Raw genomic sequence first — 15,480 nt, 5'->3', positions numbered from 1 at the left:
TTCACAATTCCACACAGATGGTCCAAATATATTAAATACTGCATGATTATTAGAACAGGAACGGTATGGATCATAAACATAAATAAAATATGTCACTCGCCCGAATGTTAACATTTAACATTGATTAAATGGAACTGTCAAACTACATGTTAATGTCATTAGTATTGGATTCTTTCAGTTACGTCATTTGTTGACCGAGTCTGTCCAATATTTTTGAGCTGCTGTAATAATATTTTACAGGAAATAATTGTTATATAAATTCATGGATATAAGTAATAATTTAGATTCTACAATCATTGCTGTTATTAAATTGTGTATCCGCAGCAAACCTTCAGACTGAGCGAATTTCCATTTAACTGGCTTAATTTATACAAAGATATTCCCTGGAAATTGTCATGTTTTTCCTATTTAAATAACATTAAGTTAATTTTAATATGAGTACCTAGGTTTGCTGCTACAGGGAAGGTAGGTGTGTTTTTGTTGAAATGTTGATAGCTTAGTATGATTGTTATTGGTTTGCAAATCCTGTAATACTTTACAATTGCTCGAATTCGAGCAACATGATCACTAGTCTATCTATCTATCTATATATTAATAGGCAAGCATGTTTCTTTAAAACCTTTTTTCTCAGCTCGTGTGCATCGTAGGGAAAATCTACGCATACCGTTGGAAAGCTATTTTCCTGTAGGTGTGCAGAATCCCTTTATAAATTTAAATAGGCTCAAAGATAAGCACAAAAAATGAGTTTAAAAATTTGAAAAAATTAACATGGATCTTATGCGTTGCTATGCTGGTTACGAAATAACAACGAAATATAAACAGAAAATCAAAACAAATGGAGGAAACTCCAATCACATGTTTTATTTACAGTGTGGGGTGAAAATAGATAAGTGAGTACATTACATATTTTTGGTCGAGTTTCGACCACTGGACGACCTCTCGTACTTATTTAATACGCAAGCAAGTTTTTTGTGACAATTACTCCTCCGAAACTACTGAACCGATTGACATGATTTTGGTGTCATTGGAAAGAGCGTAACATGAAGTTGTGCAGGAAACTTTCTTTTTAGCTAAATAATTAAAGAATGAGGCCCTGGGGCCCTTTAAAGTTTCATATTTCTCCATAAGATTAACATGGGAAACAAACATTGTTATGAAACTCCAGCTGTTGTCAGAAATGCTGTTCTGTTATTTAATTTAATTTTGTTTACAAGGAGAATAGTTTCTTGGTGCCATGTGGTTAATGAATTATACTTTAGCATATATATTTTAAATGCTATACACTATATAAAATGATAGTATTGTAATACATTGAGAGATCTTCATTTAAATAATCAATAAGCAGGATTGAGCCTTTGCCTATATGTTTCCTGGTAAGTGTGTTGTAACTGTTTCTTATAGTATATTATAGTATCTCAAAGTAAAACCGAATTATTCTTTTCTGTATTCTCACCCCGTAGCGAAGCACGGGTAGAGCAACTAGTACTTATTTAATACGCAAGCAGGATTTTTGTGACAATTACTCCTCCGAAACTACTGAACCGATTGACATGTTCTTGGTGTCATTGGAAAGAGCGTAACGTGAAGTTGTGCAGGAAACTTTCTTTTTAGGCAAATCATTATAGAGTGAGGCCCTAGGGCCCTTTTAATTTTCGTATTTCTCCATAAGATTAACATGGAAAACAAAAATGGTTATGAAACTCCAGCTGTTGTCAGAAATTAAAAGTGAGAAGAAGAACATATGTTAATTGTAAACAGTCAACAAGATTGCTAATTTAACAGTTTGCTACAAACTAATGAAAACCACAGAATCGTCAAATAAATTAGTGCACAACGAGGCTGCATATAAATAAGCCTGCTTTCAAGCAAATAAGATAAAAAAAAATTAACTGACTTGGTTTAAATGAAATAGTTTACTTTTTCATTTGGGTTGGCATAAATATTACAATAGAAAAAAGCGAGAGAGCCTGGATAAATTGATATGCTAAAAAGAAAACTGAATTAACACTGTGCTGCATTTTGTATTAATCATTGAAAGAGCCGATTTGCAAACTATGGAAACATAGAAAAGTCATAGAACACCACCAAGGAAAAGAAATAGAATTTTTTTTTTATTTATAATCGTTATTATGGACAACCTAATGCGGCTATGAATAAGGCTATTTGTAGAAAACACTAAAAAACAAGATCAGCTTTGGAAAAATGATAAGATGTTTACAAGTAATGTTGATTATATCGATCTGTTATGTACATCTTGAGTATTTCCATAATCTTTGAGTCGAATCTTTTAAAGTCATCAGAAATTATGGATGTTATTCGGTTTAAAATAACGTCTGTAATACTTAGCAATTGCTCGAATTCGAGCAACAGGGACACTAGTGTTTACAATACTCTCTGATATGTTGTTGAATTGTGGAAAAGAATTCTTGTAAACATTGAAAAAACTGTTGACAACGTTGAAGGATTATCAATAAAAACTTGTTTTTCTTGTTTTAAACAGGTTTTAAACGAGTGTTTCAAACTTTAGTGTAAATACGGCTCTACTCAATTCTTTACTTTCTATTGTTTAATTTAATTTTTGTATGTAAACAAAATAAAGCATACTATTACATAGTGCTGTAGATATAGTATCATGCATTATATCTGTTAAGTACTACCATAGACAAAAAGAATTCTACCTAAACGTCCTCCAATATGGGTTTTTCGTCCTAAACGGCTATGGAAGATTTTTTTTCTATAAACCTATAGAAGGTTAATGTAATTGAGCAAAAATTCAACATCAAACACACACTCTACGACTCTTGCACTACATACAGAAATATACGTAATCGTCTCTTACTATTCAAAAATGATGATAAATGTATAACCATGGATTACGTACGCACCATAACATCTCCTGTGGTCAATATTTTCCTTACGGATAATCTGAATAAGATTTTAAGTTAAGTGTACAAAGTCCACCAGAAGTATCCAAATTATTTAGTCAAGCTATTTTGAACGTCAAAGTTAAAATTGTATGCATTAAAATACAAATGTTTACCAAACACTCATTTTCCAGTCGGTAAGGGGAGGTATTTGTCAATTATCAAAGTCAAATAAAAGAATAGTCAATTTCAGTACAACATTTCAACCACTATTTATTTACTCATTATTTAACATTATTAAAACATGTAATAATTTATCTTCACAAATAAACCATACAACAGAAATATAAGGATTAATCTATGGTCACACATATGCATGAAATTAGTCATTAACAGGAGGTGCTTTGGAGACCCTATATTTAAAAATTTATATCGATAAATTATGCTAATCTTCCTAGATAAAATATCCTCATACCTCCCGGGAGTTTTTCACCCCCTACTTTTAATGGTCAACCACCGCCACTTCCAAAGCTATAACATTACCACACCCCTACAGACCGCATCACATAACCTTGTTTATCGGTTAACCACAACACATAAGCTCGCTTGTGGCTGTGGTCATCTTTGAGAAAGACTTGTTCATCGGTCGGTTACTCCATTCGACACGTTTTCTTGTGCGATTGTAAACTTTAACGAGTCTGGTATACCAGTAACAGGAGGCTATTCAACGGTTTTATCTGTAGAAAAGGGAAAGGTTCTTGTATAAAATTAATATTTATGTTTATGTGTAGTATCTGAGATAAAAAATGATTTAACATACTCTCCTGAATCTTTTTCAAAGACAATTTCAATGTGATAATATTTTGTCCGGTTTATGTAGGGATAGTTTTTGTTTCCTGTTACAGTAGCTTGTTGTTATTAAAGCCAGTTTAAAATTAGTTTAAGTAATAATATCAATAATTAATTGTTAACAATTGTTTTTACTCCGGTATTATAACCAAATAGTAAAATAGATACTGTAAAATCTACTCTTAAATGAAATAAACAAATATAGTCGAAATCGACGCACTTATACCTAATCAAAATTAAAAACACATAAACAAATTCATGTTTCATAACGTAATAACATGGGAAATCTGATTGTATAAATTATTACGCCCAATGCGTAACATACAATAACCACAGGAAACATACTGTATGTTTTCTGTGCTATAACCCACTATTCATATTCTAGAATGATTTATATTTAGACCATAGGATATGCCCTACAAATGGGTGTTGTCTTGTTTTCGTTCTCAAAACTTTGGGTGCTAAATATTGGATCAGCTGCGTGTGCAGCCTACAGCTGTTTATTTCTTGTCTGTTGATTATTTTGCCGAAAAATAAGTTGAGCTTAAAATAAGGTTGGTTATTTTCCAACTTACAGTAAAGAAAGGAGAACGTCTAAAGGGGAAAAATATGAAAAGAACTTCTACAAAGTCATTCGTATGAACAATTACTATATAATAGAAATGGTAGTTTTATTAATTGATTGATTGTTAGAATGTCTTTAATTTGTGCAAGTCTATCGAGAAGATAGTTGAAGGAGTCAAATAAACCATAACTATATTACTGGTCGATCACCATCTTAAATATATGGTATTCAAGTCACATAACGCATGTTTCTGACTTCATATAAATTTTAATTGTGTCCTCTCTTTATTTCCTAGTATTTCTCCATCTGTACACACATTTGAAACAAATGAAGCTTTTACTGGTCCACTCGCATTAGAATCAAAGATCGGAGTGAACAGGAACACTGTCAAATTAGTTCTAACAAAGAGAAAAAGATTAAATAGACAACACCACTCTAAAATGCAAAATTAAACACGCTACAAAACCAGCTATAGATTTTACATCAGGATGTTAAATTTAACTTTCTAATGCTAATGGTGTAATGGTTGATGACGTAATTGCAGTCATCACTCATCAGCTGATCAACAATCGTCAGTAACAAAGCTGTCATCTCATTCATATTTCACTCATCCTTTCCTCACCTTTCAACATGACATGTGCCGAAGTCGTAAAGATATCTCTATTCCTTTAATAACTCCATCCACAAAATTTAGGTGCTTTTAGGGGAAAGAATCCCCTCAACTTAATCCAACCCGAACGGCTGATGTTTCTCAAACGTCAATAAGCTGCAACATACATTATTTAAAAAAATTTCCACTCAAACCACCTAAATTTTGTTAATTGACTTTAAGTGATATGTTTTCGTTCTTGCAGGTAAATTGTTGGAAATGCAGTTTGTATAAACAAAATATTAAAAGACCACAAAGCTCTGGGTGCTCTGAGGTTGCAGGTGAGGGCAGATAGACGGCGGATGTCAAAGGGAAGAACAGCTGTGATGCTGAGTCTAGGGTCGAACCTAACAGATGCGGGACGTAAACACCAGAAATATCGCCAGTGCTACCAACAGCAACAGGCACGTGTAGGTTGGTAAACATGATCTTGTATACTATTCCCTTTCCTTTTTCGCATAGAGTTACAACATGTTTAGGGTTGCTGGTATCTTCAAAGAATATTAGAACAGAAACGGTATGGATCATGAACATAGCCGCGTTTACACCGGAGTTACCAACAAATGTTACTAACATTTTTGTTAGCAACACAAGTTGATAACAAAAGTTACCAACAAAAATGTTATTAACATTCCGTTTGGAGATGTTACCAACTTGCCATTCCCGCCAACGCCGCGCCGCGCCGGTCCGCCCAGTCCTCATTGCCTCTCAGGATGTCTAGTGTAGAGGAGGTGGTTCTTGCTGCTGCTGCATGTGTCATTTTAGCGAAACAGAGAAAGCCTAGGAGGTTTTGGGTGAAACCTTCTTTGAAGGCCAGAGATAAGTATAGTGGTAGTGATATGCTAAGAGACCTACAAGAAGATGACATCGATCCTTTGTGTGGTGAGCTACGATGTGATGGCAGTTTCAAAAACTTTTTACGAATGTCAAGTAGTGATTTTGAATACTTGTTATTAATGTTGGGACCAAAGATCGTTAAGCAAGACACCAACTATAGAAAAGCTATTCCTGTGAAGGAAAAACTTGCTTTGACATTGCGGTTTCTAGCGACCGGTGACTCTTACACAAGTTTAAGTTACTAACATCCAAAGCGCTCGGTAACATTTGTTGCTAACAAATGTTATTAACATTTGAAAACATCAAAGGATGTTACCAGATTTTACCGACACTCGGTGGGTAACAAAATTTCTGTTGCTAACACGGTATTTTTGTTGATAACATGAAATGTTACCAACAAATTTAGAGGTGTTTTCTTAAATGTTATTAACAAATGTTAGCAACACGTGTTGCTAACTCCGGTGTAAACGCGGCTTAAGAAAATGACGTTACTGGCCTGAATTTTATACTAATAACCTTTACATTTGGGCCAGTGATGTAATTTGCTTATGTTTATATCCATACAGTTTCTGTTTTTAGGACTAGCCAAAAGAAATGTGTAAAAACAGTCCTAGGATGTGAAGATGGTACACAAAAAAGTAACGATTTTAAGATTACGATGCGATTAGATTTATAAATAGTTAGTTACTGCTCTGAAAAGACTGATTTGTGCTTATTCAGTATATGATTTATCGTGGTACTAGAACGTTTAAGAATGATTGATGTGAGTCTTTTATACTCCACCCTAACAAAGGGCCGATCTAATTCTCTGGCAGCATTCATGATCACGTTGTGCAACTGGACACACGGACGCTGTTGAAAACCCATACTACTTTATTACTGCAGTAGTACTTGAGTTGCAGGTTAAAATCGTAAAATCAGGGGTCAGTGAGGAATATCCCCCCTCCCCCCCGAAATATTTTATAATTTATTAGCTAACATGAATATTATTAGCTTGGGCATATTTTAGAGCACAAATACGTATAAAATACGTTTTTAGGCTTTCAATTCCACATTTTTTCTGGGGGGTGGGTCTGGACCCCCTTTTTTCTGGAAGATATTCCGTAACCCCCAGACCCCCCGGTGGTCATCCCCACCAAATGAAATCCTGGGACCACCACTGCCACCATTGTAGCAATTTTTCATTATTTTCCTGTGTCCTTTGTTTTTACGCGGTAGTGACCAATAAAAATATTAAAAACTGCAAAAACAATAATTTTTGTATATCAGGCTAAAGAAGTTCATTCATGCCAAGTAAATCATTGGGACCTCTTGCCATTTACTTCTCTACTATCTTCAGCAGATCCACTATTTGAATGATGATATAGGAGTTGATCTTCAGGGGCGGACTGGGTACTCTATTAGGGCGTAAACCTTGACCAGCCCGAAGGCGCCAACCGGGGGGTCTGGGGGGTACCTGTAAACTCGCATTTTTAGGCAATCTAGAGGCATTAACAGTGGAAAATCAGAAATCTGATAACTGACACTATTGGTTAATGTTTAGTTTACAAAATTTAGACTATTTACCCACACGACTTGGTGCTATTCTGACAGTAAATATCCTAACAAAAATAAAAATACAAATGATTTTCTTAGGTTCTTTCGTATTATATTTGTGTATTTTTTTTGTTTTCCCTTGCATGGCTTGGTTGCATGCATACAATATAAATAATTTGCTTCCTGTTTACAGCATGAACTTGCAACTGTTGTATTTTTTGGCACTGTAAATAACAGAAGTCATATATTTTAGATTTCTATGAAATTATTTTAACACAAACAATATGCTTTCACTGTGAACAAAACCAATTTATTGACTTAAACTTTTTAGCATTACATTAAGTCAAAACTGTAACCCTAAAGTAGGCCTACCTAACCTATTTCTACAAACGAAATAGCCTAGAGAGAACTAAGAAGGTATTTTAGGCTGGCTATCTGTAAGCAAAATAGGAAAGTTGACAAAATTAGTGTCATAGTGCATATTGAAATAGTTAATTAATATTCTGTAGCCACATATTAAAATACTGTTTACTGTTTAACCTTTACTGTGTAATGGTTAAGTTAACAAATAAATACACTGTCACTAAATCTATTTAAATCTTGTAAAAGTAGTGATTTTACAATACTGCTTTCGTTCATGTTTCCTGTGTAGGTAAAGAATATAAAAATAAATTGAAGCTTTCGACACAGAGACACAAATCAGACACTCACTAAAGAGAGTCACATTTTAATTGGCACTGGCAGCTCACACTCTTTATTTATTTATTACATGCACGGCAAACGCCATTTTACAAGAGAGTTGAGTTGATATTGATAAAATTAAATGTGACTTAAAGTGAAATAGTTATAGTGTGAGCAATAATTAAATATTATAACAAATATGAATAATATTAAATTATCTTCACTAGTTGTTTACCACAGACGACATCGTGACACCGACCGATGTCGGATGTAGTCGCAGTCACGAATACTAGAAAAATACCGGCATGGATCACAAACATAAACAAATGACGTTGTTGGCCCGAATCCTATACTGAGCATTGAACATATGCTTTGGCAGTTCCATTTAGGCAATGTTAAATAATGTTTATTTTCGGGCAAAAAACGTAATTTGTTTATGTTTATGATCCATACCGGTTTTTTTCTAGTACTCGTGGTCGCTGTGCAGTTTTTTTCGGGATCGGCGTAAAATGACGCGGGAAGAGGACAGCTGTTTGCTCAGACCACAGAGTAAAGTGCCTTCCACTCGGAGTAGGCCTACACGTACGAGAGAGAAGAGCTGCTTTGCTCTCGCTTGTCGACAGTGTCTATTCAGGTCTCACACCCGACTTTATGTTTTGCTATTCACTGCTGAAACTTTTACTCTAAGTTTTTCCTCTTGCTTTCTAAAAAATACATCTCGTCTCATTTTTAAAAAAAATTTATGAATTTTTCCTTTAACGAGGGCGCAAATATTTGAATGTTGAGAAGGCGCATCGGCCCTCCGGCTCCGATTTTTAGACTAAAAATCAAGATCAATGATCTTGATTTTTAGTGGGTGAAGAACCTAATGAGACTGCTCTAGAAATATGCCTCTTGAGCCCGTCTCTACGAATCGGATTAATAGCCATCATGTCAGGCACTTAAATCCCAAACCTCTCCATTAGCCTGTTTGGTTCATTACCAAAACCTGAGGGAAAGCCATAGTTTATAAATAGATCGATTTACTGTATTTGTAATCTACGAATGTTAATAGTTTGTCTAAGATTGACATTTAGGCTACAGAACATGTTATTTATGACTTTCGGCCATTTTTATTTGGATTTAATGGTTGAGAGTGTATTAAGTGTATTTAAATAAATGGGCAGCTTGTGGTCAAAGTACTCGCTCCACAATCAAAAGGTTGCCAGTTCGATCCTGAGAAGTCTGTAGCTTGTTAATGGTTCGGAAGTGGACCCAGTTTTTTTGTTCTTAATCGTTGGTTTTCTAAAGAATGATCATGACAAAAGAAACAGCTGATCTTAATTAATAACAATGCTGCAAAGGTCATCTCACTCCATTCTAGATTAATCGTGCATTAATATTCATCATAAAATGCTCGCCTTAAGGGCGTCTCAAAAGTAATGATAATGATGACAATGAGAAAAGTTTTTACGTAAAACATTTTCCCTCCCAACCTAAAATATTAGTCCACAATAGACTCTCAAAACGTGTCTCCAGTGATACAAGATTGGAAGTAGAGCGGCAAATCCATGACGAATATCCTCGGTTGTGAGATGCAAATGGCAGATGAAGGTTTTCCACCCACAGCCAGATATAGCGGGCCCTACCCACGGGGCCCGGGGCCCTCCTGTGTGTGCGTGTGTAGGTGGAGGGCCCGTCAAGGTTAACCACTCTCGGAGCAGCGCAGTTATCACATCTAGTTATTTCTGCGGATTAAAAGACCTCCTAAGACGACAGCGCTAGTGGTCCGGAGGTCAAGATACTTCGGGGTTTATAGGGTTTCTGTGTTTTGATGATTTGAGGAAACAGAAATTTGGAAATTACAATTGGAGTGACGAATCGTAACTAAAAGGTCGATTTTCTTTCGGGCTTCGTCCCCTACTGTTTAGTCAATTTCAAAAGTTTGCTCTAGAATATTCAGTGATGCTGACAAATTTTTCTAACGGGTTACATGTTAGTTGTAATTTAACAGCTGATCCTGTAGTTGAATGATTGACTACTGTCAGATTGTAAACAAGAGACAAAACAGTTTATGAAAAGGAATTTTGAATAGGCTACTTGATGATTGCAACCTAATTAAGGTAGGCAAATCACTCTTTATGTTAGAAATAAAATCTACGAATTTACTTCATTGTAAATTAGTAGTTTTATTCGCATAATGACTGTCTTAAACAAACATAATCTTTGAAAGGTAAGAGAGTAGGCCTGTTGTTTTATCTGAGCGTCGAAAACAAGTTTTTGAACCCTGTTAGGATAGGCAATTTTGCGTCTGAAATGAAATGATTACCCAAATTACTCGGCCATTTGTAACGAAGAGTGACAGAGAAGTAATACGTATTACTTAAAGTAATTATTAATGTAAAGTAATTTACTTCTCTGTGCGTTAAGGTAGAGTGGCAGAGAAGCTGGTGGGCAACAACACACCTAGTTCCGCTACCAATTTGCATTAACATTGGACAACACCTTCAAAATTGGCTGAATCCGCTGTGACTGTGTATAGAATCCTTTCTGTGAAATAGAAGTTTGGCAAGAAGAGAAATTTAAACTATCGGCATAGTGAAAAGGGACAGAATAAATTCAGCAGACAATAGTGACAAATATGTAATATACATAATGTGTGTTTTCAATACCTATGTTGATAAATGTTAAAACCAATACGTTTTAATAATAACTTGTTCTAAAATTGTGGACCTACATTTCATATAAAGAGAAATTTTGTCTCATTTCATGACGTTTTACCAACTTCAACACATTTACGACTAGATAGGACGACTAATATGTAAACTGTTTCTTTTCCTGTCATTTATATACCAAATCAAATCGTGAAGAAAACGCTGTAATAAAAAGTACTCTGTTTGGGAGAGAAATATTGACTTGATATTAGCTGGCTCAAGCATATGGGTAAGAATGTGTAACATTACAAGTCTATTTGCTTTGCAGAATCCACTGTCAAATTTCTTATTCTATGAAATTCAACGGCTTGAAAGGTTGTGTTTGATGGTTTATACTGAAGGCTACAAAGACCTGTATTCCTCAAATGTGGAAAGACCTCTTCTTGTGACGCAAGCTTGTCCCATCTGTCCAATAACTTGCGGCCTGATGACGTTAGAAAGCCTACTGGATGACCGAAACTAGGACAGGGTGAGACTGTGTGGGCAATAAATGTGTTGAAATGTCTCCAAACTAACATAATCTTCCTGTCTGAATTCAGCTGGAGTGATACTGTATCTACAATGGTGTAAAACAAAACGGATACTTCCGCCGCAGCAAATCTGCAGATTAAGAGAATTTCCATTTTGTTGGAACTTCCTTCAAATTGTCAGATTAAAATTTAAAGTTAGCTAACACAGGAAAGGTTAAAGTTTTTGTTTATTGAAATACAGTAGCTTAGTATGAAAAAGAAAAACAAATTTGCCAAGTTTGATCAAAATATATCCGTAAGCAAGCAGACTACAACAGTTTTCTTTTTTCTTCATAAGAATAACATGGCATTTTAATTTACTAATTTTTAAAATTTTATCTAACTGTAAGACATACAACAGTGCTTCAATATAGTAAATGAGTTTTTTAAGCTCTACAAAATAGATTGGAAAGAAACTTCATAATTTGAGGTTTTGGTGGCCAAAATGGGAAAAGCCATTTTACCCAATGAAACCCCATGAAACCCCATTGTCCAATCATGGTGGTTCACGAACTTGTTCGAATAAATGTAGGTTTACACATTTGTACAAAACTTTATCAAAATCAGACGACCTTTATCGTGCAAACACAAGTTCATACTGCATATATGAATTTGAACGGTTGGTGCTTTTGGCCTCTGGGGACATTAAGGTCCCCGGTCTAGGTCTTACCATGAGACCTACGGTTTTATTCCCTATATATAACACTAGCTAAAACATGCCAATCAACACTCAGGGTCATTGCACACACATTGATAACACAACATACACAGACATTGCATTCTCTCGCACTTTCTGCATGCAGCATAACTTTCCTATCACACACTTATCAGCAGTATCTCTGCGTCGCGATTTTGCAATGCAGCCTGACAGGACAAAAAGCCGAGTCGTAGCCCTAGATGGTCACTTACCTAACACCTGACATTGTTGTGTTACCCAACTAGCCTACATACAGGTCATGTGACATGTTAAAGGACAGCTTCATGTTAAAAATTAAATAGGTTAAATATAATCCCTTACTTATTGTCGTCCATAGCTTCCTAATGTAGGAGGGTCCAGCTTGGGTGGAAGTTGACGGTATTCGTGAGTTTAGAGGGCTTTCAAACACCTTTGTTGCTTCTTTCTTACACTACTGTATATTTATCAGGACACGGGTCCATCTTTTTTGCTTTATGTTGGTTTAATATGAAAATAATCAAGCTAAAAAACATAAGAAATCTAAAAAGAGACTTAAAACAAATTTTCCGGCTTCAGATGGATGCAATTTATACCCCTGTAGATTTATAATCCTTATTGGTCAGCTGGCAAATTGTGATGTTTATGTGGTTATAACCTTATTTAGGAGGATAGGTTACTATAGGGTTTTTAGACTGGCAACAGGAGACTCATGTTGAATATCTACTTTATTTCAGTACTCTATTCGTCAGCGTGTAAACATGGTCCTACAAAACCAGCTCTCATGGAATCTATTGACCATTCATTGGGTTGAAATTGATTGTAAAATAGGCTAGTCACAAAGACTCATGCCCTGACTGCACTAAAACTTGGAAATGTTATCTGTAAGTATTTACAATCACTTTAAAATATCATTACATGGTATCAATGAGCATAGAAACCTTAAATATGTAACAAAAACTGAGGTTTCTTTAGGGGTTAAAAAATATTTTATGGTTGTCCTACTCTAGTAGATTGTATGGGCGTCTTAGTGTGTATACGAAGGTTAAAGAGGAACGAGGTCAAAATGAAGTGTCGTTTCCCATGTGTGTGACGCCATTAAATCGTTAGACATGACATTTAGAACCCATTGAATGTGACTGCATCTCTGGACCATGTCTTGCTCTTTCCAATCAATGCATTTAACAGTGTTGATTGGAGATTTAACGTAGACTCGTTTTAAGAGTCGGTTTATGGGAAATTAGGTTGTGAACTCGCTCACTGTTTACTCGATAGTTCCAGTGTTCACAGAAAAACTATAAAATTACACCTCCGGCGACCCTGATTATTTCTCAGCTGATGGCATATTGATGGATTTATTATTTGTTAACACATACTAAAAATTATCATATAATCTACTGGACATATAAATTAAACTACTTCAAATATTAACTCGTAACAACGCCAGTAGAATTTTGCCTTTGTATGATATGTTGAAAAAGTATTTTTTGCAATTACGTCACCTAACTTGCCTTCCACTTAAAGAGGCCGAAGCACCATTACGGTAGTTACATGGACAAGCTAGAAGGGACTGCAGTAATAGTTTGTTCAAATAACGAAAGCAGTTGGGGATAAGACCTATCTGGGGCCAATGAATAAAGTTTGTACTCATTGGCCAAAGTAGGTTCTATCCCAAATCGCCCACGTTATCGGTTTGAACAAATCAAGTATTCGTGGTATAAACTATAGGAGGTCGGTCTCGAACCACCAATATCTGGTGTTTCATTTAAAACCCTTGGGTTCAAGACGCTATCATTGGGCTAGTATTTTTTTTTATTATTTTACAAATGAGCTGCTTATACAACAAAGAGCCTTAACGTCAACATAATGTCGAACATAGTTTATAGTACAGTAGTGCAAGTGAGAAATTTGAATGAATTCCATCCAGAAACTCTTATTCTATTCTCTATTAAACTGGCAACCTTACGATTTTGTGGCCGTAACATTGTCGAATTCCATGAATTGGTTTTTATCAGCTGTTTTCATTATTCGTATATAATATACTATCGTATATATAATACTGGCGACGAGGAAATCAATCTCTTCCAACCACGACATCAAGTTACAACACTTTACAACATCAATTCACTTACGACCATAAAACTGAAAGAAAGTGTCTTGATCCATGAACCCAGTACGGATGGCGAGTGGCAGACGAGAGTTAGGGTCTCTGGGCCAAGGGGTTCTGATCTTGGCCTTCAGGGGTGAAGTGGAATGCATTGGAATCGAGTCTGAAGAGGGCAATGAATTCAAAGGCTTGGAACTGTGGGGAGAGTGCAAGGTTTCTGGAAGGAGTGAAGAGTTTAAGGATTTCAATGGGTGGTTTAAAGTTTCTGAAAGGAGTGATGGACTTAAAGGCTCTGAAGAGTGTAACAGATGCCAAGGTTCTAAAAGGTTTAAAGGCAAAGTTTCTGAAGGGTGTAAAGGGCTTATAGTCTCTGAAAGAGTCGAAGGATTAAAAGTCTCTGAAAGAAGGGAAGGGTTATATGATTCTGAAATGAGTGAAGGTTTCACCGTTTCTGAAGAAATTGAAGGTCCTAGAGGTTGAGAAATTTGTGAAGAGTTAAAAGTTTCTAAAACTAGTGAATCTTTTGGTTTCAAGGACATCACAGGATTTAAAAGACTTAAACTAAACAAAGGGTCCAAAAGCTCTGTAGATTGTTCCATTCGATTTGACACATATTGAAGATCCTCCTGAAAAGCTAGAACCTCTGGGATGTGAAGACTCCGGTATGCCGATGAACTGGGGTGTTCGTCACACTCCAAGGTCTTCGCCCCCTCGGGTCCACGGGGCACTGCGTATCCCAGGGGTATCATGACCACACGCTTCACTGACAGCGACGCCACTATCCCAGTATCCCGGAGCTCTCCAGCGACTGAGGCTATATTTAGCTGCTCTAGTGTTCCATTAGACGATAGCTAGATGGTGCATTAGGGCATATCAGTGCTTGCTTTGAAGTACACACGCTATTGTTCCCTAAAAAACTTATTGAAGATTTAGAAAGAGATTTTTTTCTCTGTAAAAACCATTATCTTAGTAGCAAAGCAGCACAAGGTATTTCATTCCACTGTACACTAATTCTTCAATCATATTTTTGTTGAAATGTATTGCGTTTTGTTGAAAATTACGGCTAAGACCAAAGTTCAGCTTCATTGTACTTTTTCGTTTAAGAGGGGTCCAGATTTAAAAAAAACATTTTCTTTTGGCTTGCAAAGATATAATAGTTCTACTAAAACACATACAATTTTTCTGAAATTAATATGTAAATCAAAATATATTTGCACGATTCAAAGTAGTCATGAAAAAAGGTTTTATTTTGGAAGAAGAAATTATCCCTAAAAGTTTGTTTCCTTTGTTATTTTGCCTAAATAATAATTTGAAAAATTCAAATAAGCCTAAAAGATCAACAATTTACTAATTTACTTACTAGTTGACCTTACTTTGGGGTGATAAAAGCAGTACATTACTGTCTCGTAGATATGACCAATTTACACGAATGAAATTAATTAATCATTTACGCTTCTCGTTTCTTGATATACCTTAATACGAGTTGGTGGATTCCTCTTTTTCATTATACACGTAAA

General features: G+C 35.5%; 1 protein-coding gene across 1 annotated transcript in view; it reads left to right on the top strand.

Moving 5' to 3' along the window:
- Window positions 1-12,716: 12,716 nt before the first annotated feature.
- LOC128995261 (uncharacterized) overlaps window positions 12,717-15,480 on the top strand; it is a 124,816-nt gene continuing 122,052 nt past the window's right edge. Inside the window, exon 1 of the mRNA XM_054420217.1 lies at window positions 12,717-12,740. Within this exon, the coding sequence (XP_054276192.1) occupies window positions 12,732-12,740 (9 nt within the window). The 5' untranslated portion in view covers window positions 12,717-12,731. The remainder of the gene's footprint in view (window positions 12,741-15,480) is intronic.

The sequence above is a fragment of the Macrosteles quadrilineatus genome, unplaced genomic scaffold (genome assembly GCF_028750875.1).
Source record: "Macrosteles quadrilineatus isolate MER2022 unplaced genomic scaffold, UCM_ALF_1.0 Scaffold_5__1_contigs__length_97177068, whole genome shotgun sequence".
Lineage (NCBI taxonomy): Eukaryota > Metazoa > Arthropoda > Insecta > Hemiptera > Cicadellidae > Macrosteles > Macrosteles quadrilineatus.
Note: the sequence above shows the minus strand (reverse complement) of the source record. Positions and strands in the feature narration are given on the sequence as shown.